Source organism: Chroicocephalus ridibundus, chromosome 8 (genome assembly GCF_963924245.1).
Source record: "Chroicocephalus ridibundus chromosome 8, bChrRid1.1, whole genome shotgun sequence".
NCBI lineage: Eukaryota > Metazoa > Chordata > Aves > Charadriiformes > Laridae > Chroicocephalus > Chroicocephalus ridibundus.
In genome coordinates this window covers 11130584-11157375 of record NC_086291.1, presented here as the reverse complement: position 1 = coordinate 11157375, position 26792 = coordinate 11130584, and the positions used below count along the sequence as shown (strand labels likewise).

Sequence of the window (26792 nt, the reverse complement as noted above, 5' to 3'; positions counted from 1 at the left end):
CTTTTCCCAGTGCCTTCTCTAATCAGGGGAATTCCCAAGAAAAGCAGATTAATTCATTATCTCTATTAAACCCACGAGTCCCAGCTCTCTCGCTGCACGGAGTAACACGGCGCAGTTGAAGCTGGAGAACTTTTATCCTGAAATAAGGGGGAAAATGAGGCTCCGGGTGTCACCAACGCCTCCGCGGCCGCTGTGGGAGGATTTCCCGGAGCTCTCTGCCGCCGGGGCGCCGCAGCCATGTCGGCCCTGGCTGGTGGGCTGCAGGGGACGCGGAGCGCCTGCCCGGGCTGAGCCGGGGCCGGCTAACCTTCAGCCAGCCGAGGCCGCTGTCGGGGCGCGGGTCCCTGCCGTCACGCAGGGCTCCCCGCCGCCACACGGTGTCCCCCCCCCGGGGGTGGGCGGCAGGCAACGGGGCCCTCGCACCGCCCCGGGGCCCTCACGGCTTGCACGGCGGACTACATTTCCCAGCGTGCCCCGCGGCAGCACCGCCGGAACATCCGTTGCTCCCCATGGCACTACACTTCCCAGCATGCCCCGCGCCGCGCCGCCCTCCCCTGGACTACACTTCCCGGCGTACCCCGCACGGCGGCGCCCCCTTGGCGTCCCGCGGCGGGCGGGCGCGGGGCACGTCGGGAGCGGTAGTTCCCCCCGCGGCGTGCGCGCGCCGCCGGGCGGGCCGGGGCGTGTCCTCGGGGGTATATAGCCAGCCGGCGGGGCCGGGGTCTGCACTCTGCCGCCGCCGCCCCTCGTTCCGGCAGGTCTCCCATGCAATCCTCTGCCCCTGTCGCCGCTCCCCCGGGGGTTGAGCCCGCGCCGACTTCACCGGCGAGGTAAGGCCGCACGGGCTGTCCCTGCTCACGGTGTGTGCGTGTCGGGGGGAGAAGGCGGAGGGGTGGGGGCGCTTTTGCGCTGCGGGGTGACTGGAACCCACCTTCCCTCTGCCCGGGTTCTCCGGTGGGGGCGGCGGGCAGGGTTTCGCGGGGGGGGGCGGCTGGTGCTCGCGCCCCTACCCCCCACCCCCCCGGCGGTGGTACGTGCCGCCCCGCGCCCGCTGGGCCCGCTCGGCTCGCGCGGAGCCACCACGTGACCCGCCCCCCCACCCTCCCCAGCGCGGCCGCTGCCATCTTTGTTGGGGGCAGCGCGACGCCGCTGAACCGTCCCGGGGGGGCCGGGGGGGTGGGGAGCGGTGGAGGTGTGGGGGGGGTGGTCCCGTGGCGCCACGTGACGCCGGGCCGCCAGCCCGTCAGGAGCCGCCGCCGGGGTTTGGCGCCAATGGCGGGGGGCGGGGCCGGGGGCACGGCGGGAAAGGCGCCATTGTCTGTGAGGGGTGGCTGGGGGGGGGGGGGGGGCAGGAAGACACACGCGCACCGGCCTTTGTTCCGCCCGGAACGGCTGTCAGCTGTGCGGCCGCCCCGCCGCCGCCCAGGGGAGGCTGCCCGGCGGGTGGCCGTGAGGAGCCACCCCCAACCCCCCCAAGACGGGCGCCGTGGGCAGATCCCCGCTTTTCTGACTGGAAAGGTGGTGCAGAACCCCCGATTTTGGGGTTTTCGGCTTGTTACGTGCCGCGGGTGTACGTGGGGATCGCTCTGAGGTACAACGGGCTTGTGGGTCAGTGGCTGCGAGCTGGCGGGGACGGTCCCGGGTTTTAGACAGCGGAACTGTAGGCCAGACTTAGTCTGATACAAGCTGAAAGCACCTGCTTTCCTAACAATCCTTCATTCAAACAATAATCAAAACTGAAACTAATTAGGCAGGGAACTGCTGGAGAGAGTCCAGCAGAGGGCTAGAAAGACGATCAAGGGAATGGAGCACCTCTCTTATGAGGAAAGGCTGAGAGACCTGGGTCTGTTTAGCCTGGAGAAGAGAAGACTGAGAGGGGATCTCATCAATGCTTATCAATATCTAAAGGGCGGGTGCCCAGGGGATGGGGCCAGACTCTTTTCAGTGGTGCCTGGCAACAGGACAAGGGGCAACAGGCACAAGCTGGAACACGGGCAATTTCTTCTCAACATGAGGAAAAAATTCTTTACTTTGAGGGTGCCAGAGCACTAGAAGACGTTGCCCAGAGAGGTTGTGGAGTCTCCTTCTCTGAAGATACTCAGAACCCGCCTGGATGCGTTTCTGTCCAGCCTGCTCTAGGTGACCCTGCTTTGGCAGGGGAGTTGGACTAGATGATCTCCAAAGGTCCCTTCCAACCCCAACCGCTCTGCACCGCTCTACTGGCTCTGGTTTCACACCTCTGAGAGCTCGGTTACTATTGCAAAATGGGTAGCCTGTTACAAACACTTAATCAGTATTTTGTTTGCAGGATGGAAGAGGAATTGGCAGCTCCTTCCACATCCACAGACAAGACAGACGGGTGAGATGGGGGTTGGAGTTGTCAGTTACTAAAGAACATGAAATCCAGGGATTATGGAGGGAAACAAAAAGGTCACCCTTCAAATTGGTTGTTAGGCTTGAAGTTTAACAGATGCGGATGCTGTAGATGCTGAAACTTGTGGCCATCAGTAGTCTGCCCAAATCTAGTGCAGCAAAACTCTTTCAATACGCAAATACCAGCTGTTGATGGGGAAATTACTGATCTGTGAGTTAGTGCTGGGGAAGCACTGGGGCGGTGGAAGTACGTGCCAGTAGTAGTACACCTCTGTGGGCAGCTCCTCTTGTCCCAGACCAAGTTTGGCTGGGACAGACCTTCTGGAAATGGAGCTGCGAGGTGCACTGCATTGAAACAGACTTGCATCTACCATTTTTGTCAATGAGCAGCTATGAGAAGTCATAACTTGGATTTATTCTTCTTTCTGTTGGCTTAGCTATCATTGGAGTCTGGTGAAACACTGTACAGTACTCATTGTTGTGTTGGTGTGAAACCCTTAAAGTATATTCTTTAGCATCCTTTGTCATACCAAATTCCATTACCTGCTTCTTGCAACAGTTGGTTAAAATTAGCCTGTCTGCCCTTGGTCATCAGAACTAAAAGTTGGTCCAGTTTTAAACAAAAACCCAAACCCCACCCCACCCCCAGTAGTTCCAGCCAGCATAATGTATGCAATTCACTCATATATAAAGCTGACTAGGCTTTGAAAGCTGGATACGAAATGACTGTGGAAACTAACAGAGTTCTGTATTTGATTTATTTTTACCCACACCCCGCCCCCCACCAGTATGGATGTGGACGGAGAATCAAAGAAACTATTGGGTTTAGGACAGAAACACTTGGTAATGGGAAATATTCCGGCTGCTGTTAATGCATTCCAGGAAGCTGCAAGCTTACTGTGAGTAGCAGAATATTTTGTGTATTTTTGTATGTCTTAGTTTTCATCTTGACTATACTGATGAGGCTCATACAAGAAAGACTGATATTTTTACCTTACATATGCCGCTGTATTTATAATACAACTGCGTAAAGGACAAGCTATTTAAATTAACTCAAGTGTTGGACGATGCTGTACTTAGTGTGCAATTTAGACAGCTTTTATGATAGTAATGGCCAGTGCAGTTCCCTAAGAAGGAAAAAGGATTTCATATTTTATTTCACAGTGTATGGTTCTGGTTTCTATTAATAGGAAAATGACATAGTGTTACTTGCTAGCAACTTGTTCACTAGTCTTGATCGGTCTCTGAGAGTGGATACACCTTTGGGTTTTAGATTAATTTGCCATGCTGGATGTTTGAGAGCCACATCTAGCTAGGTGAAAGAAGCGTTCATTATTTGTTGGAAACAATGGGAGATGAGCTAAGAAACTGATTCTTCCTGTCCAGGAATCTTTAGCCTTCGAGTTCATGTATCAACATCTAAAGTGTTCATAGGCAAATAATTCTTTGTTACTTTCGTAGGGGTAAAAAATACGGTGAGACAGCGAATGAGTGTGCAGAAGCTTTTTTTTACTATGGAAAATCTCTCCTGGAGTTGGCAAGGTATGCTAACAGTTTCTCATTTGATTAAGAGAAATAATCGAATGATTATTGGTGTAACAGGATTTCACCCTCGTCTAGACAGGGTTACACTAGAACTTCATATACGCAGGGTTGTACTGGGCGGGATGGGCCGTGGCACTGCACCTTGTGCTGTTAAAATGGTGTTATAAGAACTAAGGGATAACAGACTTTTTTTCCCTTTAGAATGGAAAATGGTGTGCTGGGAAATGCCCTAGAAGGGGTGCAGGTTGAAGAGGAAGGAGAAAAAGCGGAGGATGATTCTGCGTTACCAACTGTTGACGGTATGTAAAGCTGTCTGCTGTGTTGTGGAGGCTCCGAGCTGTGTTCTCTTGTGTATGTAATCCAAGTTCAGTCCATCGGTATCTTAAGTAGCGTGAATCATTCTATTGAAAGTCTTAGCAGCCTGAATGGACTTTTTTTTGTTGATTGAACAAAACGTCTAAAACTTCTGCAAGGAACTGGTCACTGAAAGCATGTGTAAAGGGTCACCAGGTGCCTGTGTCCTGAAACACTGCATTCAAACTTGCTTTCTTAAGCTTCACAGTCAACTCGAACTGCTTTGTAACCTTGTAGCAGTACAGTCTGTGCAGTAGGACAGGTCAGAGTCTCCGTAAAAACTCGAAGAACAGTAACTATTTTATACTACCTGGAGATAATACAGGAATTCCTGTCAATCCAGGCTATTAAAACACTGGCACCTCTCGCTTAGCTGTGACTAAACGCTACCGCGCAAAACTGCACACTGCTTGAGCGGCCGCTTGCAATAACGCAGTCTGGGGAAGGGATTTTCTTAGTTCAAGTTACTATGTTGGTTGTGTCCTAATGCCTTGTACTTTGAAAATGGAGCTTTTTCGAATGTCATCTAACTTGATGACAAACCAACACACTGGAGGGGTCTGAGGGTGGTGTTGTCAGTGCCCATTAATGTCTTTATCACTAAACTCGAAGAAATGTTTATGCTTCCTCAATCATGTAGAAGAAGCAAGGGAGGAGTTGAGAGAACAGGTATATAACGCCATGGGGGAAAAAGAAGAGGCCAAAAAGTCTACAGAAGAGACTCCAGTACTATCTGAGAAGGAACTCAAAGAGGATGTTGAAATGAAAGAGATTACAGAAGGAAAACCAACAGAAGAAGCAGTTGCTGACAAGGATGTAAAGCTTGAAGAGGCTGAAGAGAAGGTGGAGGATTCTGTGGAAAAAGAAGTCACTTCAGAAGAGCAGAAGCAACAGGTAGCTGTGGAAGGGGAGGCTACAAAAGAGGAGGCAGCTGTGGAAGAGAAGGTAGTGGAAAAAGAGCAGAAGGTGGTACCTGAAGACAAGGTAGCAGAGGCAACTGAGGTCAAGGAGAGAATGACAGAAGTGTCAGATGAGAAGGCCAAGGGACCTATGGAAGAGGCTGAAGCTGGAGAAACAGCTGTGGAAGAGAAGGGAGAGGTGGGAGAGCAGACAGCAGCGGAAGCAACAGAAAAAGAGGCAGCTGTGGAAAAGGGAGAGGCTGTAGAAGGGCAGGCAGAGGCAGCTGTGGAAGAGAAGGCAGTAGCACAAGAACTGGCAGCAGAAGTGCAGGCAGCAGCTGCTGTGGAGCAGAAAGAAGCTGCAGGAGGGGAGGCAGAGGCAGCTGAACAGAAGAAGGTGGAGGAGAAACAAGAGCTGATAGAGGTGGCTGCAGAAAAACCAGATGAAACTAAAGAGACAGAGTCCTCGAAGGAACCTGTGCCCACAGAGGGCAAAGATCCATCTAATGACACAGAAGAGAAGGCTGAAGTAGCTGCTAAGGTAGAGAAAGAGGAAAAGAAAGATGACCTGATGGAAGAGGGTGAAGGTGCTAAGGTAGAAAAAGAAGAGAAAGATGACCTGATGGAAGAGGGAGAAGGTAACAGTGAGAGGAGAAAAGTACTTGTGGGTGGATGACTTGATGGATTTGGCTAACAATGGGTAAAAAGTGTTCCATTCAGAATTTTCTGTTTGCCTTAGAATAAGGAAAAGGCACAGTAAAGGGGCTTTTGAAGGATTTTACATCCAAGTAAAGTTTCAAGGAATAGTGAATAGTCTCCGTTCCTCTAGACTAACGCTTAACTAACTGCAAAGCAAATCTTACTTGAAAGCAAACTTACAGCCCTGTGAAATGTGTAAGTAATGGCTAGGCTGGTGGAGAATACTGAATGGATGTTCACTTGCATGCGTCTGGGTTTATTGCACTAACCTTGAAATAACTTTGAAGCACAAGTTGCCTCTGGTCATGACCATGTTTTAGTTTAAAACGGTGGAGCAGAAAAATAAGAACAGCTGAATACATAACAAAATAATAAATTTGCTTTTGGTGGTGGGGGGGAAGGAACTCTCCATTTGAGTCTGGTGGCAATTGCAAGTGGGAATTTGGTTGGCAAAGCTAAACTTAATTTGCCCTGAAACCCGAAGACTTATTGCTACTATCTAGTATAATCTTCCAGCTATTGAGCTTTTTCTGCTGTTCTGCTTCCCTGCTTCATTGTAGCTGTTTTTCAGGGTTATGTTAAAGTAACCTAGTAAAACTGGTACACTTTGCTGAATCAGTACTTGCATGGTCTTAGTAGGCCCGTGGTTTCTATCACACAAGTTAATTGATGAGCTGGTAATTGAAACTTTGCTTGTCAGTAGCTCAGCTGCACAGGAAGAGCTTTATTTTAGGAGTGGCAAATATTTAGACTAAATAGGTCTGCACTTTGAAAGGATTTGTACTGCTGGGCACAATGACACTCAGAGTGGTGAAGCAGCTGCCTAACAAGGTGTTTGGACAGAGTATGACTGAACTTAAACTAAGAGTAGTTATCCGCTCCTCCTCATCCTGTGGAAGGCTGCTTATGTACGCATATACCGCTTCCTTTTGTTCCAACTCTGTTGGTGTGAGGACATGCTTGCGCATCCTGGTCTGGTGCCCAGTCACTCCGGACTCTTTCAACTACTTAAAATTGACTTCAGCTTCCTAACATCTCTTCCCTTTTACCTTTGGTTGAGCTGTCCTCATACTTACAGGTTTGTCCCTCTCGGTGGTAGGTGTGTGCTTTTGGGGAGTTAGTCTAACGAGCTCCTGGGTTCTCTAGTCTCCACCCCATCAAGCTCCTGTTATTCTGGAATTAGTCATTGGTCCTGATAGAGAAATTGTGTGACTTCAGCGTGCAAGTCAACCAATACTCTGAAAGTTATTAGCCATACTTCTTCACTGCACATCTTCCCAAAATGTTTCTACTGGTAGAATAGATCATGCAAAGCTCCTACACAGTATCAGGAGTCAAATCAGTGCTACGTAATAGCAGGTTCATTAATAACATTGCCACTTAAATGTCTGACATGAGGAACACAAATTCAGGAACAGTCTTATTTGTACACAGCTTGGTAGCTATCTTGCTGAAAACGCTTGTTATCTGTAGCGTCAAGTCCAGCAACTGACCAGTATCTCCAGGGCTGCTCAGGATCCCATGGCTTCAGTGGGACTTCACAATGAATTTGTGAGAACTGAATTCTAGGTAAGTTTCTGTTTGAGATAGCATGAAGTTAAACTTAAAACAAGGACTAAGGTAGCCTGGAACTACGTTAGTCTACAGTCCCTAAGAATTTTCAGCAAGATGGCTGCTGCTGATGGGAATGTAATGTGTCTGTACTCTCCTTGCGTCACACATCTAACCTGTCAACGGAACGATAAGGGCTGGATGTAATATATTCTACCTGACTCCATGTGAAGCAAGTGTAGTAACAATAAGTGTTCTCATTCACCTGATTTCCTTGTAGAAACAGAAGAATCTGAAGAGGAAGATAAAGAAAATGATAAAGCTGAAGATGATAAGGAGAACGAATTGGCAGTGGAAGACAAGGTGAGACTGCTGAGCTCTGATGTCGGTACTTATGGAAGACTGCGGTATTTGTCTAAATGTTACATTAATGTCTTTATAAAAACTTGGTTGTATTTCATTTAGTCCTATGGAGGAAATTACTTTTGAAAACCACTTTTGACTAAGGAAGGGGCGGTGTTATGTGTAGTCTGCATTGTATCTTGCTCAGCTCTGTCTGTAGACCTGGCCAGTCTACTGATGAGCGATGCAGCCTGGTAAAGGCAGGGGCGGGCAGGGAGAGTTGCTTTAGCTTGTCACTGAAGTTAGTTACTTGTAACAGTTTATTCTCTGCTTGTTCTGTTGTCTCACTGTACGTAGTAAATGCATCCAGTCGAATAAGCCATGATTAGGATGGGAGACTTCATGGGAAGTGTAGTGCTGTTTAAATTGGAGGTGTTACCTTGATGTAGCAATCAAAACACCTGGAAAAAGCTGAAGCCTGAAGTACCTGAGTGTGGTACTCAGCATGCTATACAACTGTCTTGAATAGAGTATCTGTCTCTGCCTCAGGCTGTTCTAATGAAGTTCAGAAGCTCATTTAAAAAAATAAGCAGAACATCAGCTCCTTTATTTAGCTTTTGATTCATCTAAATAGCACCTTAAACAAAATCTTATTCTTAGAATACTATTGGTGCTTGGTGCCCTGATATTTCTGAGGAAAAAAAAAAAAATTAAGGCTAACACAACTAACAATGTAAGTGTGTGTTCCATTTAAAACACCTTAACTGCAGGCAAAGTCTCAGTTGATGCAGTAAGCTTTTCTGCATGTTCTTTTTTTCCTTCTAGTGGTAAATCATTTACATAGTTACTTAAAGAAACTTACTTATTCACAGTACTGCTTAGAAACTTAGTGTTGTTTGTAACCAAGTCACTTAACCTTTAATGCATTTCTAGTCTTTACAGGAAAGTGAAGAGGATGAAATTGGAAATCTTGAGCTAGCCTGGGACATGTTGGAGTTAGCAAAAGTCATCTATAAGAGGTAAAGACTTAAGTCCTAGTTTGGATATCGGCTAGAGAAAGTCATTGGAAATTGGGGGGTGGCATAAGCTATTAGTAAACGTGGCATAATCTGATCAGGATTTGGAAGCTACTTTTTTTTTTCTTGATTTAGACAAGAAACGAAAGAAGCTCAGCTCCATGCAGCTCAAGCTCATCTAAAGTTAGGAGAAGTTAGCATTGAATCTGGTGAGTAACACTAATTCTCATGTACGGTTCCATGTTCTGTCCTTCTCTATTTTACTTTAAAATGAGCTGAGGTGAGTTAAGATTAAGGTGAAAACAATATACACTTTGTTTAATTATGATAGTGCAGCCATTTGAGAAGCTTCAGAATCAATAGATGAACAACTTGGTGCCCTAACCATGGTTTTCCAGAACAGTGAAAGAAAGCTCTGAGTAAGAAGTAGCGTGTTACCGAAAACAAGGAGTGTTGAAGCAAGACTCAGGTTCATGCCTTCTAATGTGTCATATCTGCGTTTCATTTAAAAACATGTTTCAATTTCCTTAAATCCAAGTAGGGTGTCATCTTCTGCTATGACTAGCATTGGAAATAATGTGACAGGTTTCTGGACAAGGGCTACAAAATGAGGCTTGTGTTGTATGTCACTAGAGTGGAGAGCTCGACTGGGAGGTAGCAGGGGACTGTCCTTTAGCTCAGGACTTACGTCGCGCTCAATTCATGGTGGGAGGTGAAATAGCAGGATTTGTTTGCCTGGTTTTGTCTGCGCTGCTTAGTTTCTGTGTTGTTCTAAAGTGACAAAGCTCTCTTGAGAGAATTAGAGGAACTGGACTCTAAACGATCTTTTTCTGAGGTGTGTGGGTTGACAGTGTTGGGCTGTGAGTGGTGTCACTTGATAATCTAGAAGCAGCCTGTCGCTGAACTCAGCTGCTGTATTCAACGGTGGTTCTGTGTTCAGACTATATAAAGTGCAGTAAAATACAGAGTAATTGAATCATAGCATCACAGAATGGTTCGGGTTGGAAGGGACCTTAAAGATCATCCAGTTCCAACCACCCTTGCCATGGGCAGGGACACCTCCCACTAGACCAGGCTGCTCAAAGCCCCATCCAGCCTGGCCTTGGACACTTCCAGGGATGGGGCGTCCACAGCTTCTCTGGGCAACCTGTTCCAGTGTCTCACCACCCTCACAGTAAAGAATTTCTTCCTCATATCCAATTTAAATTTCTTCCAGATTGAAACTGTTACCCCTTGTCCTATCATTACATTCCCTGATAGAGTCCCTCCCCATCTCTCCTATAGGCCCCCTTCAGGGACTGGAAGGGGCTATAAGGTCTCCCCGGAGCCTTCTCTTCTCCAGGCTGAACAACCCCAACTCTCTCAGCCTGTCCTCACAGCAGAGGGGCTCCAGCCCTCTCATCATCAAATAATAAGGCTTAGATCTTGCTTGTTTGGATAGATGAGTGTGGTTTGTAAAGACCTTATGGCTTTCTCCTATAGAAAACTACACACAGGCCATAGAAGAGTTCCAGGCCTGCCTGGCCCTGCAGCAGAAGTACCTGGAGGCTCACGATCGCCTGCTGGCCGAGAGTCACTACCAGCTGGCGCTGGCGTACCACTACAACAGCCAGTTCGACGAGGCGGTTCTGCAGTTCGGTAAATCCGTAGAAGTCATCGACAAGAGAATGGGTAAGTGGATTTCTGAAACTGTCTAGCGAATGCAAGAGCTTTGACAAGTCAAAGCAGACTCTGTTGAACTGCCCTAAAAGTAGTTAGATACGCGTGTTACCTTGCTGTGCAAACGCTTTCTAGGTCTGAAACCAGTAACAAGCTATACTCATATCAGAATTGTCGAAACAGTGCATATTAGTTGACACTTGCCTCTGGATATTGATAACTGGATGGCTGCTTTGTCTTGACCTTTTTGCCATAACTGTTTCATCCCAGCAATGCTTACTGAGCGAATAAAGAAGGCAGAAAGCGGGTCCCCTGAAGATGAGAAGGAGATTGAAGAACTGAAGGGGCTGCTTCCTGAAATTAAAGAAAAGATAGAAGATTCAAAGGAGTCTCAAAAGAGTGCAAGAGTAGCTGAGCTGGCTCTGAAAGCAACTCTGGTTAGTGCGTCCTGCTGGTTCCTTTTAACCAAACATTCTTCCAGTCGGGCTTGAAGTAAACCAGTAATAGGAAGGGCTCAGATTTGATCGTACGGATCGGGGGCTGGTGGTTGCTCACAAATGATCTGGGCTGTGATTGTGAGAAGGCAACTGAGGCAGCTGAGATCTAAAGAGAGAATAGTCAGTAAATACTGACGTGAGTTGTTCCAAACTGTGCTGGAATTTCATGGGCTTCTACAGCAATTTAGTGTGTCGGGGCTGGAAGTGATAGGTCAGCCAAGTGTGAGAATGGACTGAGTGTTGCATCACTCTGTGAGCTTTTCATCTCTGTCCTGTGTGTAAGCGTGGGAGCAGAACGCAGTGTTGCGACATGAAGGAGTTGGCTTTTCTGTCCCTTTCTAAACTGGCATATACATTTTTGTGTGAAGACATAACCAGAACTTGCTCCACTGTTTTTCTTCTGCTTTTTCTTAAGGTTGGAACTACATCTGGCTTTGCACAAAGTGAAGACAGTGGTTCTGTTTCAACGGTAAGTTGATTTTAGATGGATATTGACAATTCCTATCTGCTCTGAGGATTACTGTTTGCCGTAATTTACGTGGCAATGTTATGTCTTGCAATAGATTCCCGTAAGAAAAGCAGCTGATGGTGCATCTCAGTGTGTTACAGACATCTCTCACCTCGTCAGGAAAAAGGTGAGTCCGGAAATGACTGGCTGAAAAAACAGTTTGTTAAGGTACCACTGGCTTGCTTTGTGTAATTGCAAAAAAAAGCTTAAAGCTTTTTTTCTTAACTTAGCTCTATAATGGAAAAAACAAACCACTCTAAAACCAGAAATAGTGCATGAAACCCCTTTCCACTGGGAGCCAATCGGTCTGGGAACCATCCAGCCTCCAGGAGGACCAGTTCCTGGTGGTTCAGTGCCTGGCCTGACCCACGCGGGTTTAACTCCTGAGCTGAGTGAGTCGTGTGGCTTCTGCAGCCTTCTCTGAGCAAGTGCCCTCCTCTGAGGACCGGCATGAGGGGCAGGGTGGCCTACAGGCCTTAAAAAAAAAAAAAAAAAAAAAAAAAAAAAAGAGGGCAAGTAACCAGGCTGAGTTGGGTTCCCTTCTTTCCAAGTGGAAATGGAGAATTGGACTGGAAAAAAAAAAAAGCCAGCAAAGCCAGTCTAATGGTAGTAATGATAAACTGCCTCTCACTGAGATAACGAGATGTACTGAGCATTAGGTTCCTTTAAAGGTATACGTGTTTTTCCTAGAACCGTTTGCAAATATAGCTAAAATGATCCCTCACGGGATCTTAGCTTTTAATTCTGCGTGTGGCTGTGGCACAGCCTGGCCTGTGTTACATTGGCCTCTTTCAGCTCAGGTTTGCCTGGAGCAACTTCGATGCGCTTTTCACAGGTGATTGTGGATGTTATAGATGCCTTAAACCTACCCCCTTAACTCTTACTGGCTCAGCAGTTGCATGTTCCCTTGCCAAACTTTAGCTAAGGATAATCCAGCGCTATAGACACTAGCGCATAAGTAATGTCGTACTGGAAGTCCTTTGTGGTCCAGGCCTCTGCTCCAAAGCTTCAGAGCTTTGGTTAAATCCTAACACTTCAGTATCTGTCTTGAACCTGGCAAGTAGAGGTTGAATAGATAATGCGCAATGACATCTAGATGCTAACTTTCTTAAAAAAAAAAAAAAAAAAAAAAGAAAAAATTAAACTTCAATTTGTACATATTGAAGACTAAACAATTTTGTCTTCAGAGGAAACCAGAGGAGGAGACTCAACAGGGGGACAATGAAGCTAAGAAATCTAAACCAGAACCGGCCGTCAATGGTGGTGGTGGTGAAGCGGCTCCCAGTGGAAATGAGGTTGCAGAAAAAATGGAAGAGGAGGTGGGCAGCTGAGTCAGGAGCCTGTGCCATGCTTGTTTGATTTCTTTTTCCTCTGTTCGGGCACAGGTTTGTGCCTGGTAGATGTACTGGTTTTATTGCCTGCTGGTCTTCATAAAGCTTCCCCGATGGGGTGGGGAACATTCCCCCCTTGGCAAGGACGCATGTTGTACCGCGGTGCCTGACACTGGGGGCTGGGAAGACTCCGGCTGTGGAGACCTGCAGCCTCTGGGGTGGGACGGAAACACGTTCTGGGTGTTGGGAGTTGGGCTCAACTACAGCACGGGGCCTTTCCCCAAAGTATTTTTACCGTTCCTGGGTTTTATTACTGATCACCTGGGCTACAATTGTTAATGTCAATATTCTAGAATAGTGTTAGGCTCTGAAGACCAGCCAAGCAGGTGTAGTCAGTTAAGTCTTCAAGTTACAGAAACCTTGAACTGCTGCATGAATGGGTGCTGTCAGGCAGTGTCTTGTTTTTTAAAAAAAACGAAACCTTTTCTTTTCTTTTAGACAGAGAAAAGGCCACAAGCAGAATCAGGGGCTGCAGTTGAAAGCACAGTATGATAATTCTTTAACCTTGGACACTCCTCATTACAAGGAAAATGGTTTTGTATATAGTGTATTTTTTCACTTTTTGGCAACTTTTTGTATGACTTCAATAAAGATTGTAAGCAAATGGGCCTAGTCTTGACCTTCTTGGTGTTACAAGCTCCAGCCTCTGCTCCTCGCTGCCCCTGGGGTTGCGGGTTGGGCTGGGTTTGGTTCTCTCTGGGCTGAGCCTGGGGCAGGGTCCCGTGGTGCCTCCAGCAGCCTAAAGGCGCTGGGGAAGGCTGGTAAGAGCTTGTGACTGCCAGGGCACTGTTAAATTCCATCATCCCTTCTGCCTCATCCCTGTCTATGTGGGTGTTTGTGCTCCTGGAGCTGGAGAAGGCTGATGGCTCCTTACAGGGACAGGGCTGGCTCCTGGGAGCCTGCTCTGGGACAAATCTCACTGTGTTCGCACACGGGGGAAAAAAAGAAGTCCAAGAAGCAGAGACTGACAGGCTGCAGCCATTTATTAAATAGCCGCCATGGTCTCCAGCACAGCAGAGAAAATCTCACCAGGGGTTTTGCTGGTTCCTGGGAACGCTTGTGAGGCTTCCCCTAAAAAAGGGTGTGTGGGGTGGGGAAGTCACGGCAAAGAAAAAAAGTCACTGTGCTCCTCTCTGTTCTTCCCTGGTTCCCAAACCCCCCCTGCGCTGAAACAGCCTCTGCCTGGGCCCTGTCCTGGGGTGAGGAGCCGCCCGCGGTGGAGACTGAGCTGTGGGCTCTTGGTGGCTGCCGGCTTTGGGTGCTGCCTGTCCCCTCCCAGGAGGGACACCGAATGCTTCCCCCTCCCCTGGCATTGTGGGGCCCAGTGACGATTACGCAGCTGGTTCCAAACCCCCATCCCAATTAGCACACGCGTTTTGCCATCCCTTCAGCACAGTTAATAATGGCGTCTGGGGGGGCCCATGGGGCACAGCCCAGCCCCGGCTCACCTTCGGGCAGCTTTGTGCTGCAGCGGGGGCTCCCGAGTGGGAGGCGGGGGGTCCTCCAGAGCTGCGAAAGGGGTGAGGAGGAGGTGGGGGGGGACGTGGGAGCGGCTGGGGGCTGCGGGACTGCTTGTCCCCAGCGCTGGCTGGGGGGGCTCCTGGGAAAGAAGAAAAGTGGCGTTAGCAGGAGGGGGGGGGGTCGCAGGCACCGGCGGGAGCTGCCAGGCCATCCTGTGCCACACACGGCGCTGGGCGTGTGGGGCAAGTGCCACCTGTGGTTTGGCACCCGGGGACACACACACCTCCTGCCCTGGTGGCCCTGGCTCTGTGGGACGCCCGTGTCCCCAGCAGTGGCCAAGGCAGCAGCTCCGGAATTATCTCCCCAAGCCCGTACCTCCAAACCCATTGTCCCGTCCAGACCAGCAGCCCGACCCCATCTCCCCTCACCACTGGAGACCTGGGAACATCCCTGGGACAAGGCTCTTACCTGGAAAAGCTCCGGTGCGGCCAGGGCTGGTGGGAGCGGGGGAGCCACGGGGGGTGGGAGAATGGCGGGGGGCAGCAGCCATGGCCGCGGCTGCTCCATGTGGCATCGCAGCATCCCCACCTCTGCCTGGAGCTGGGCCAGCTCTGCTGAGTGCCACTGGGCCACCTGCGAGCCTGGGGGACCCGAACTTGTCACCGCTGGGTTTAACCAAAGGCCCCCCCAGCCCCAGCAGGTCTTTGCCACAGCATCCCACCGGGCTGGTGCTCAGGGTTGCTGATGGGGGGGGGATGGGGGACATTCGTGCTGTGCTCTTCCCCGCAGTGTCTAAGGGACCATTGTTGTCCCCAACACAGTGCAACGCTCTGCAAGGACCCCCCAAAAATTGCAGAGCCCCCACCCCGGGCTGCGCAGTTGCAGGTCTCCCCTTGCACATATTTGATGAGCCATTGGCAGCCCGGGGGTGGGGGGGTCTGATGATACTGCAGCCCCGGAGGCCTGGTGAGGGGCTGTGGGGTGCAGGCGGGGCCACCCCGGTCCCTGTCACCTACCGGCGTTGGCTCTCCTCTCCCTCCTGACCTTCAGTGCCAGGAGCTCCTCTTCCAGCCGCTGGTTCTCCAGCTCCACGGCCAGCAGTGCCACATCCAGGCCCCCTGGGCCCGCGCCGGGGGGTTCTGCTGGCGCAACCGGGGCTGCCTCAGCCACCAGCTGCGGGGCGGGGGGGGAGGGCTGGGGGCTGGGTTGGGGCTCACCTGCCCTCCTGCCCCTGCGTGGCTCCGCAGCCCCTTTCTCCAGCGCCGTGGCCTCCGCCTGGAGGCGGAGGAGCTGGACCAGGATGGCCGGGTCGTGCCCGCCGCCCCGCAAGTAAGCCATTCGCAGTGCCCTGCCACAACCCTGCCATCAGCCATTGCTGGGGCTCGGTGGGGTGCTCGGCTGGGCTCTGCCATCGCCCATGGGCCCTCACCTGGCCTCGGCGGCGAGTGGCCCAGCGGTCGGCAGGAGGGCGTCGAGGCAGAGGGCAGCCCTGTGGAGGAAACAGGTAAATGGCAGCGGGGGGGGGTGTGGGTAAATGGGGAGGGGAGGGGGGGTGAGGGGGTTCATGGCACCCGGGGGGGGTGTGGGTAAATGGGGAGGGGAGGGGGGGTGAGGGGGATCATGGCACCCTGCTCCTTGGGTGTTCCCCCCTCCTTCAAAAATCAGGGTGCGGAGCCCTGTGTGTCATGGCCAATCCCTGCCATGTCCCCCACCTCGGCCAAGGCTCACCCTCCATCTGCCGCATGCAGCCGTCCGACCTGATCCCGCAGGAGCCCTGGAGCCTGGCTCGGCTCCAGTTCCCCCTCCTTGGGGTGGGGGTCAATGGCCGCCCCGGTCCCCAGCACCGCCAGCTGCCGGCAGAGCCCTGTGGGAGGGTGAGGGGGGGGGGGGGTGCAGGGGCTCAGCGTGACCCCCCACAGCCCCGCTCCCCAGGGGTTACTGCACCCCACAGGCACCACCCCATCACCCCAAAACCCCTGCCAGTGCCTACCCTCCCTCTGCTGCTCCAGCTGCTGGGTTCTGGCCCGGATTTCGGCCACATGGCGCTGATGGGCCTCCAGCAGCTCCTGCGGCCATTGCCTGTGTCCCCGCGGTGGGGCCGGCGGCCGGCGGGGCTCTCCCTGCTGCCCAGGGGCTGCGGAGGGCAGGAGGGGCCGGACCCCACCAGCCGCACATCCCGGGGCACAGGGAGCCATCGGGGGGCCGGTGCTTACCCCGGGGTGCAGGGTTGGCCGTTCCTCCACCGGCAGCCTCCTGGAAGCTGGCTCGGCCACGTGGAGCAGGGCCCGCTCGCGGGGGGTCAGCACATCCCCCAGGGGAGCCCCCCGTGCTCGCCCCAGCCCCCGCTGTCCCCTCACGGCCGGCGGGAGCCCGGGAAGCAGGAGGAGATGGTGTGGCTCAGCGCGGTCCCCATCCTGGGACACCTCACAGAGGCGAACAGGAAGGAAAAGGGGGAAAAAAATCTGCTTCACAACATAAACTTTCCCGGCTTTGGCAAAGTAAGCACAGAGGGCTGCCCGCGTGGTGCAGGGTGATGGAGGCTCCCCCCTGGCTGAGGCTGTGCCGGATCCAGCTGTGGTGGCTGTGACACCCCGTCCCCCCGCCCATCCCCGTCCCCATCCCCGTCCCCATCCCCGTCCCCGCTGTCTGCCCTGTCCCCGCACCCCTTGTGCCAGACCCAGCTCCGTGCTACCAGGGTGTCCTGTGGCCTCCTCGCTGTGCCCGGAGCCCCCTCGGCAGGCGGTGGGTCCCCCCTGGGGAGGTGTTGGGTCCCCCCCGGGGAGGCCGACGGGGTCCCCAGGCACAGCTTCTCCTCATGAGCTCGCAGCAGCGGCCAGGAGCTGAAAGCCATGTGGCAGCGGGGACAGGCGAAGCCCCCCGCGCCCGGCATGTGGCACCCCTGGAAAGCACAAGGAGGTGGGGGTCACCTGGGGGTGCCCACCCTGCCTGGGGACAGGGGTCCTCCGGCTGGGCATGGCCCCCGGGGCGGGCTGGGACGCGCACACAGACCTGCTCGGCGGTGGCTATGGTGGCTGCCGTGTTTGAAGCCGCCGTTGCTACGCTGGGACGGGCGAGGGAGGGCGGCCGCTCCCCTGGCCCTGGCCCTTCCCGCTGTTTACCACAGGCACTGACTGGGAAGGGGGGAAAAAATGACCCTTGGCCACCGCAGCAATGGACAGAAGAGGCTGGGGGAGTCCCCCCAGCTGCCATGCTCAGCCGGAGGGTCCCCCCCTCGGCTCCTCCCGGGGGGCTGCAGGTCACCCTCCCGCTTTGCCACCGTTCACAGCTCCTCGGTGGTTTGCCCAGGAAAAAGCTGCTGTTCGACTGATGGGGATTTGCTCGGACGTTCTCTCCAGGCGTCTCTAACACCTTCAAAAGCTTCACAGATGTTTAAACCACACGCAAGCCCCGGGAGGGTCGGGGCACAGGGGTGGAAGGATGAGTTTGGCAGGACGCAGACGGTTCTCCCTGCACACGCAGGTCCCGCTTGGCTCTCCCCCAGCAGGCAGGTTCCTCGCTCCAGGCAGGAATCACTTTGCCATCCAGCATGCCCCTTACAAGCGGCTACCAGCACGGATTTGATGTGAAGAACTTTTTTAAACTTACCCTGTTTCTTGACAACCACGCAAATACATTTGCATAATTTTTCACTTCAATGGATGTAGGAAGTTAAACTTTTTAAGAAATAAACTTTTTTTTTGTGATGAGGCCAAAGTAGTAGGACCTTCAAACGGAACTAGACGGCCTGTGAAATGTCTTCCAGAGACCCAGCGCTTCCCAGAGCATTCCCAGGAAGACCCAGCGACATGAGCCTGGCTGGAGATGGCAGGGATGAAGAAAGATCCCTCACCCCGGGGGCTGACGGCGGCCCCCGTGCCCCAGTGTCAGGGGGAAGTAAAAGCACAAGCCACTGACAGCCCTCCCTCGGGTCCAGATGCAAAGGTTCATGGCTAAACCTTGTAATTTATTTATTTATTTATTTTTACACGTCCCTCCTCTCTGCCTGGCCAGGAGTGGATGGAAAAAGACCCAAGCACGACCTCGGGTGAAACCCCCCCACCCCGGTCAGCGAGACCAGGACTTGGTGCTCCGTGTGCGATTCCATCCAACCCGCTTGCAAACCGCACACCCCACGCCAATACTTTCCAATCCAAAACGCTTGTGTACAAAAGCTGAACTTAAAAAACAGACACTGAAATAGCTTAGGCCACAACCGAGTTGTTTGTAAAATCCTTTTTAATCTAATAGAAATGTTTTCATGAATTTTTAAAAAAGATTTCAATGAAAACAGCTTTGGATTCAGACATTCCCTTGCCACGTTGTGAACATAAACAGCAGCATTGCACTAGGAACAAGTGACACCGACCAGTCGAGCTTCACGATTTTGTATGAAGCGGGGAGGAGAAAAAAAAAAAAAAAAAAGCAAAAAAAAAAAAAAGCAAACTGCTTTAGTGGAAGATAATTTGAATGATTTTGTTTCTTATTTAAAAAAAAAAAAACCAACAAAACAACAACCCAAACAGGGGCTATCATCTCACCATTGTTCTCCTTCTCCCTTCTTAAAGGGAGAGTTTAGCTCCTGCAGTCTGAGCGCTACAGCAATGTTTGCCAAGTGGAAAAATACAGCGGGAAGAAAACTATTTATCCCCAGTGCTATTAAATCCCCAAAGTTGCAGGTCCCTTTAGAGGAAAGCTTTTCTTACATAAGAAAGACAATTAGAATTGGCAAACTGATGCAAAATATTTATTCCAAGTTAGTTATTTTTGATGCAGTAGTTTTTCCCCCTCATACAGACTCAATGTGATAGTCACTTTTTTAAATCTGTAAATAATGTTATCAAAATAATCTTAATCTTTGAAATCTCACAAAAAATTTATATTTTACAATCCACCCTGAATATCAAGGCTGCAAGAAGAAGAACACAAACAATTCCTATATCCAAATATTTTACAGCTGTACCCAAAAAAAGAAAACCACAAACGCCTGGTTAAGTGATGAAGCTCCCCGAGCCGCCAAAAAAAAAATAAAATAAAATAAAAAATTCATGTTATTAGCATTAATTTAACATAATTAGAACTTCAATAGCCATTTTGTCATTGACAATGATTGTTTTAGCACACTGTTACCGCACGGCATTATGTGATGCGGGCGGCACTGTTAGAAGCTTGTTGTTGCAAAGATCAGTCAGCCACTTGTGTCCTGCTTACAAGACTGAACTTGTGCACTGCCCCACAAGGGATTTTTTTTGTCAAAATTTGCTAGCTGCACAAACTTCTATTAAGCATTAGGGCAAAACCAAAAGAAAAAGCTAAAGAAGCCAATTTCTCTCTTCTTTGGGATACAATTATTTCCCTTGTGCATGAAGTATCAACAACAAAAGAAAAAACTGAACAGACTGGAGACAGAATAAACTCTGTTTAGTTTATACAACCCCAAACACGTGTTGAACTATGAACTGAGTTTATTGGGTTGGTTTTATTTATTTTAATTTTCTTGTGCCCACTTTCAGGCATCGTCATCTGACGTTTCGCTGCTACTAGTTTCTGTGTCTGAGTCCTCAATCTTTGTCTTAAAAGTGCTTCTCCAGTGGAACAACAGGCTGGAGCCGCGGCCCTGAAGAAATCCATTCTTCCCAAATCCGTTTCTTCTTCGCTGTAGGAATGAAAGCAAGTTTTAAAACAAGCAAAAGTGCAGAGAGTAAATGTCGCTAACCGTCTGTGGACACAAATTGCACATTTAACCGTATACAAACGCTCTGCACAGATAATGCAGAGTCATCAATCACACTAGAATTTCACTTCAATTCTTTGTTTTCTCAAATATCGTTAAGAATTACACCACAGAAGACTTGCGCGTGAGAAGGGAGAGGGAGAAGAGCCGTCCCAAGTGGCAAGAGCTATAAACATACCTGCTCTGATTTAATTTGGAACTCTTTGAGCTCATCCTCCGTGAGGGGCAGGTAGTTCTCATCATTTTCAGGATATTCCTGCCATCCCATTTCTTTCAATAACCTGATTCACAGAGAAAATAAAAGGGGCACGGGAATTAAAGCAAAGGAACAACGGCAAAGCAGAGAACATTTTGTCCATGAAGCACAAGGTTTTTCATTACTTCCCTCCCGATTCACCAGGGCATCTTCTATATTAGAGACCACTTCAACAATGCTTCGTGTTTACCCAACAGTTTTCAATGTCTTTTACAAATATTTAACCATCAGCAGTCCTGTACAATGGGTAAATAATTAGCCTGGCAGAAGGACGGCAAGACAGGGATCTGAAATTCTACCCAAGGACGCTGAAGGAGGACATGAGTCAGTCAAACCAGTATCGCAGCTCAGAATCTCCTAGAACTTACTGCCCGCTTACACCAGATGCTCACACACTGCTTACTCAGTGAAGCAAGACACAAACTGAGATACTAGGTAAATATTTTCTTAACTCTCCTCCACTTTTACAGCATTTAAAAGCAGCACGTGAGTATCCTAAGTGCAGGCAGAAACAAAGTGGCGTGTGTGTGTGAGGGTGTACCTTCAGTCTTCAGACCATTCCATTTAGGACACCTGTTTGGACACGAACCAGAATCACACTAGGTTCATGCCGACTCCCAGTGTGGGCAGGTAAATAACGAGGTATCATTAACACACAGGGACGTGGCACTAGAGAAGCACTTGAATTTAATTACAGGCCTTGGTAAAGTCTTGGCTCACCTGTCATCGGTGCAGTGTTTTATTTTCAATAAGACTCCACCCAGTCCAGCACTAGTCATGGAGCCCACACACCTCTAGCTCAGCACACACAAAGCTACGGCTGCTTCCCAAAAAGAATGTTTTCTTTGAAATAGTTTCTTTTTCCTCACAGAGTCCAAGGACTCACCCTCCTTTACTCCAGACATTTTATTTTGCCGTTTACTCACCTGTGTTCTGCTTCCAATGAATGAGAGAGATTTTCCCCCTCCTCCGGCAAAGGGAGAGAAAGACCATTCTGATGGCAGTTCTCTTCCCAGTTTTCCTTTGGTTCTGGTGTGCTGTTGCTCTCCATCTAAAGAAAAATAAAAGCATCAAAACGTGCTTGCACCGACCGTGCCAATAGCACTGTTCCAAGTTCAAGCTTCTGCTTTCAGAAGTAAAGCCTTTTGCCTTGAGTCAGTGTGTCTTACAGAGCCTGGACTGATCACGGTTGAAAGTAAATTCTACCTGGCCGAGATAATACAATACGAAAGACATTGGGTGGACAGCACTTTTGTGTCGAGGGAGTAAGTGCTGGCATTACAAAACCATCATCAGTGGCTTCGGAGGGAGAGTTAGAAAACTACGAGAATGAAACACTCCTACAGACGGCCTTTACGTACACATTAAGCCACAGACTTATGCATTTAGAGGTCTGGTCCAAGCCTCTGAGGCTTGAGCCACTATCCCGCACCTTTGACAAGCGCTAAATTCAACTCTCCTGTGGATGTAGTTTGACAAAGAAGTCTGAAAGCAAATTAAGATGTTAAAATATGGTATTGTTTCACTTCTTAGAGAATCCTTGCAAAAATCTGGATTACCTTCACCATCTGTGACCTTCCCTTTCCACCTCATTTGTTACTTATCCATTTGCATTTCACCATGTCACGGATCTCCCTTCATCACAGTGCTGTGCACTACTTCTGCTGGCATGTGTGCCAGGCCAGTGGAAGTCATTCCTTTCCTCCTCCAGAGCTGGAATTTCATACACTGCCCTGATTTTTGTTTTCTGCACCCAAATCCTTAAATACATAATGATCATAGTATATATGTAAGGACAGTGATCTTACATCATCCAGCTTGTCACATTCTCTGTTCTCTGTTATCTCCCCATTCCTATCATCTTTCAGTGCCTTCAGGAATTCGCTCTTTTTATCGGTGGTACGGCGCATCAGCTTCGTCAGGCGTGAAGAGCAGATCTCAATGGGAGGGGTGGTGCTGGAAGGACTCTAGACAAGGGAAGTAGAATGTAGAGACTGTCAAACTGTGCTGCTGGCAAGACGGGCCTCTTCACGGTCTGTGCTTAAACCTTTCAAACACCCATCAGCTCTTTGGCTGGCTCTTAACCCCTCAAAAAAAAAATCTAACGTCAAATTCCCATCAAAATACTGACTGGTATTGCACATTCACTTCTTCCCTTACCAGCATATTATTCTCACACCTATCATTATTGACTCAATTTTTTTCTTCCCCTAGGAGTCAATTCATATGGCCATGAATACATTTATTTTGTTCCTTGGCAATGTAACTCTCAAGCAATGCCGGAGTCTGCAACAGAATATTAAGACAGAGAACTTCATGCAGCACACTGACCCTACAAAAATTAAGGAGATTAGGCTCAGTTCAAATTTGCGTCTTAAGCCATCCTGACAGACTCTACCCTGAAATTAAGCTACGGGGTGGTAATCTCCTTTCAGGGAGTGGTCACATCCTTAACTAACCACAACTGGATGTGAAATAGGCAGCCGCAGCCTCAGCATCCTCCCCTGAAGAGCTCGCTGCCGATTCCTTGCTACGTACACTCACAGCCCAGACGGGTCAGTGTGGAGCCAGACACAGACAAGCCTGGAGCCTGTGGGAAATCTGCCCAGCTCAATTAATGAACCCAAGGTAACCTCCCCCTGCTCTTCCACAGTGTTTAAGATTTCTTAATTATCTTGAATCTGTGAATCAGGCATAAGGCACAACAGTTTGCCTATTAGCAGTACCCTAGCCATGACACTGCAATAAAAACTCTACTAACTAAGATGAACTTCCAACTTAATCTGTTCCATCATTTTGACTGGACACGCAAAAGAAATCTATGAATGTGTTATGTGAAAGTTGTCTATGTCTTAACCTTCTGCCCATATATTGGAGTTCATGTTTGGCTACTCTAAGACAATAAAGAATTTAGTCATGAGTATGGATACCTGTCACTAGAATCTTGCATGCAAAGCTATTCTTTTCCTTCACTTACTTGCTTTGATTTTTTTCCCCTCAATATTAAAACAGAGTAAAATTTCTTAAAGCCTGCAGTGTTCTTCTCCACACACCCCCTTCCCCCCTTTTTAAACTAGGGTGGAAAGGTTGCAAATTCAGGATCTTCAAAATGAATCTCCTTTGCAGAGTGCTTTTACCATACTCACAGTGCTCTGAGCAAAGATCAAGGGACTAAAATATTTAGCAAAACTAAAACAAGGCAGCAACTGCTGCTTCTATTTCTATTGCCTCTTGCACATGAAACACTGGTGTGCAAGGATGCCTTTTCAGGGAAGTGCATGCTGAAAGTGATGTCTTACAGCAAACAGTTCTCAGGTGGCCTTTTCAGATTTTGCCCAATTCAACACGGTAGGGAACAAATCAGCAATTGTAACAGACAAAACAAGTGACTGTAAATATTAGGATAAAAAGCTAGCACAGCACTAAAATTAAAGCTCTCAACATGGTAATTAGTTTGACTGCAGTGACAGAAGGTAATAATGAACAAAGGAGACTAAAACTTATATGTCTTCTGGTGATTTGGAATACTCTACTAAAGCACTTGAACCTGCACTAGAAGTAGGTGTTTTAATGGCACTGTGTAGAACTGCTGAGGTACTAAACCTTAAATTCTGCACGTTAGGTGAAGCCAGTTACGGATAAGGTTTAGAAACACAGTCCTGAAAGGGAATTAAATCATACCTCAATTCTGATTTTAGTCATAACTTCCTGTAGAAAGCTTTATAACACTAAAAGAGAATGTTATTATGTAAAAGGGTACAAGTAGTCATTTTTGGACACCTTTTCTAAAGGTAGGTTTAGCCCTTTGACCGAAACATTAAGGCATCTCAGTTGTTTTTTTTTTAAATAAGCGCATTATGCATAATCTCATATTTGTTCAGCTATCAGTCTCTTTAACAGGGGTGGCTAGTCTAACAGAAAAGTCATGTTGTATCAATTCAGACTGTATCCTAATTTCTACCTTAGACTGGCTTGTGCGGACACGGTGCCAGTGCTAGTTGGCAACGCACTGTGGTCCCCTATGAATAAAGGTGCCGTTTCCACCCTTTTGCAGGAGGGGCATTATCCCCATTTCAGAAATAAAAAGCAGAGATTACTTGTAGTAGGCATGTGGAGCTGGGATTACAGTAGTATTTACTGGCCATGGCCCTGTGTTTTCATACCGCGTGTCTCCAACAGATTCAAAGAAAAATGCATTACAAGTGTTCTGGGAAGAATTTTTAAGCCCTTTTTGTTTAGTTGATTGATGCTGGTAATACAAGAAGTATTAGAGGAAGTACTGCTTGTTCTGGGGAAAACCCAGGTGCCTACTCCTGCTGTCAGATTAGTATCTGACATCTTTGCTGACTAAAGTTTCAGGCAAGACCTTCTAGGGTGGGGGAAGGTGGTGGAATAAAATAATGGAGACTACTTGCATTACTACTGTACGATAGAAAGTGAATGCCCTTCTCGGTATCTACCTGGAGGTGAAAGCCTATTTAAGTTTGCATATTTTTGTCACAGAGGTGTCTGTACTGTGCTGCACATTAGACAAAAGAGAAGGCTGTCAGTAGCACCAAGGACTTGGTCTGAGGACAGACAAAAGCAAGGTAAGGGGAAGGGTTACAGAGTAAGATCTATTTGTCAAAGTGGCAGGTGCATGCTTGTTAACTATTGCTTTTAATGACTGCTTTTCCACTCAGCAGCGGCTAAAGCGGAAAAGTGCAGGCTGTTGCAAAGTAAAGCCTGCAAAGCAGAGACTCGTAAAGATAAGAAAGTCTTATTTTAGAAGTAAGATCTGTAAAGGAAAAAGACCAATGCGCAACTAGAAAAAAATCCACTGTTACACTTGAAATGCAAACACACTCATTTCAAATTATGTGAATAGGTCACTTATCACAGTCTGGTTTATTTTTGTTCTTTTTACATATGATCACAAACCTGTTATATTTTGATTCCTAGGAGCAGAGGAGAAAAGTTATTCAGTGTAACTTTTCTATTAAGCTTTGTGGAAATTCAAGCTCCAAAACAGCATTTTGTATAAAAGCTATGAAGTGATGCACAGAAATGTTGGGCAAACTGTGTTTTGTCACAGTTACTGCTGAAATGTTAACAGATTTATATACAAGGTTCTCTCCATACTTCAGATCAGAAGCAGAGGTAAGTCAGTTTCCACCTCGCCTCCTTCCAACACCAAAATTAAAAACAGACACAGTAGCTGAAGACACACGTACACACATTAAACCCCTCAACCCTCTCAGAGCTCATTGCTTGTGCTGCCACTCTCCTAGAGAAAGGAAATGAGTCAGATCACCATCTTTCCCCCTTTTTTCCCCATATTAAAGAACAGCATGTCAAGGGAATCAGTTTACCTATCCGTTCACATCAGCTCTTGGCAACTGCACTCTGATAACACCAAGTCTACACACGTCTAGTTATGCAACACTATTTAAAGCATTAGTACTTTCTGTTTTCATATTGGAGGGAAATCCTAATACATTCAGACTAGCAGCAATGGCTTTACACCCACGCAAACCATATTTTTATTTCTTTTGGTGTATAAGAGATGTGGCAGAGAGCGTTAACAATGTACGAGTCATTCTTCAAGGGCACAAAGGTAGGTATACCTTGTACAGAGAGGACCTTATCACGTTTAAGCTACAGTAGGCGATAGTGATAGAAGTTTCCACCCTATCCCCAAACCCAACCTCTTACCTCTTTGGGAGAGGTGAGGACCGAGCCACTCGCCAGTACCGCTGGTTTGGTTACAGACACTGGACTGGTAAAGGCGGAGTCACGGCTGGAGGAAAGCGAGCCTGGTTTATGTTCACTTCTGTTGGCTTTCCATGGACTTGGCTGTATTGAAGAGAACACAAAATACCAGACAGTAAACGATAAGGCACAAGAAGGCACTGCTTGCAAGTAATAAAACAAATAAACAAACATGTCAGCTGTTTTATGGATGTTTTTCCTCCCTCTCCAAGAACAGTCTCAACAAATTTACCTTGACACCCATTATTTTTCCCCTTCTTCTATTTTCCCCAAACCACACACAATTCTGCTTCATGGGCTCCAGTAAAACACCATTAGAGCTCAAACAGAAAATCCAGCATTGCTCTTCATTAATTGGAATCACCACCGAGTAATGCAAAGCATCTTACAGCTACCCACAGATGGGAAGTAAAAAATTCCAATTAAATTCACATTTCATAGGGGAACACTGTATGTCATAAAGAAAGGGTTTGCATCACTTGACAGGAACTTCCTTGGTGCAAGGAAGAAGCACATCAAGGAATATTTCTGTCCAGGCTGAGAATGCAAATTATTTATTTCCTAGGGCTCTAAAAGTGTCCATCATTGCACTGATTTAGCAACAAAAAAAAAAAAAGAAAAGAAAAAAGAAGAAAACGCAGCCAGTTCATTAAAGTGTATGAGCACTTGCTGTTTTGCTCTGGATACTCTCTGCAGTATCCCTTCAAATACACCGGCGATTTGGCTGAAAAGCAAAGAATTCAAGATAAGTTTTTGTTA

At 48.5% G+C, this 26792-nt stretch overlaps 3 protein-coding genes across 7 annotated transcripts in view; 1 reads left to right on the top strand and 2 right to left on the bottom strand.

Moving 5' to 3' along the window:
* Window positions 1–650: 650 nt before the first annotated feature.
* On the top strand, window positions 651–13432 carry NASP (nuclear autoantigenic sperm protein). Of its 3 annotated transcripts, XM_063344396.1 has the most exons (15): window positions 653–830; window positions 2309–2359; window positions 3162–3272; window positions 3835–3915; window positions 4120–4217; window positions 4913–5809; window positions 7702–7784; window positions 8697–8782; window positions 8915–8988; window positions 10262–10450; window positions 10709–10875; window positions 11351–11404; window positions 11499–11570; window positions 12631–12762; window positions 13273–13432. In XM_063344396.1, exons 1-15 carry the CDS (start codon window positions 766–768, stop codon window positions 13324–13326), a joined length of 2214 nt encoding a protein of 737 aa, XP_063200466.1. In that variant the 5' UTR covers window positions 653–765; the 3' UTR covers window positions 13327–13432. The 3 variants fall into 3 exon arrangements, with proteins under 3 accessions (XP_063200467.1, XP_063200466.1, XP_063200468.1); XM_063344397.1 differs by lacking the exon at window positions 12631–12762 and having other exon boundaries at window positions 651–830; XM_063344398.1 differs by lacking the exon at window positions 4913–5809 and having other exon boundaries at window positions 660–830.
* An 846-nt stretch (window positions 13433–14278) lies between these two features.
* On the bottom strand, window positions 14279–15633 carry CCDC17 (coiled-coil domain containing 17). The gene is made up of 4 exons (XM_063344001.1): window positions 15513–15633; window positions 15312–15434; window positions 14724–14936; window positions 14279–14343 (listed from the first exon to the last, which is right to left on the bottom strand). Exons 1-4 carry the CDS (start codon window positions 15631–15633, stop codon window positions 14279–14281), a joined length of 522 nt encoding a protein of 173 aa, XP_063200071.1.
* A 3384-nt stretch (window positions 15634–19017) lies between these two features.
* Window positions 19018–26792, bottom strand: part of GPBP1L1 (GC-rich promoter binding protein 1 like 1) — a 34387-nt gene continuing 26612 nt past the window's right edge. For all 3 annotated transcript variants that reach the window (XM_063342949.1, XM_063342951.1, XM_063342950.1), the window contains 5 exons: window positions 25977–26117; window positions 22091–22249; window positions 21209–21333; window positions 20205–20307; window positions 19018–19948 (listed from right to left, as the gene is read on the bottom strand). In XM_063342949.1, the coding sequence (XP_063199019.1) occupies window positions 19802–19948; window positions 20205–20307; window positions 21209–21333; window positions 22091–22249; window positions 25977–26117 (675 nt within the window). In that variant the 3' untranslated portion in view covers window positions 19018–19801. The remainder of the gene's footprint in view (window positions 19949–20204; window positions 20308–21208; window positions 21334–22090; window positions 22250–25976; window positions 26118–26792) is intronic.

Excerpts from the sequence above, each read along its gene's own strand:
- CCDC17 (XM_063344001.1), bottom strand. The coding sequence starts at position 15,633 with ATGGCTTACTTGCGGGGCGGCGGGCACGACCCGGCCATCCTGGTCCAG. Across the intron at positions 14,937-15,311 it reads GGAGAGGAGAGCCAACGCCG|GCTCGCAGGTGGCCCAGTGG; the intron begins GTAGGTGACAGG and ends CGGGTCCCCCAG. Across the intron at positions 14,344-14,723 it reads ATGTTCCCAGGTCTCCAGTG|CTCTGGAGGACCCCCCGCCT; the intron begins GTGAGGGGAGAT and ends CCCCTTTCGCAG.
- NASP (XM_063344396.1), top strand. The coding sequence starts at position 766 with ATGCAATCCTCTGCCCCTGTCGCCGCTCCCCCGGGGGTTGAGCCCGCG. Across the intron at positions 11,405-11,498 it reads ACAGTGGTTCTGTTTCAACG|ATTCCCGTAAGAAAAGCAGC; the intron begins GTAAGTTGATTT and ends GTCTTGCAATAG. Across the intron at positions 11,571-12,630 it reads CTCACCTCGTCAGGAAAAAG|AGGAAACCAGAGGAGGAGAC; the intron begins GTGAGTCCGGAA and ends TTTTGTCTTCAG.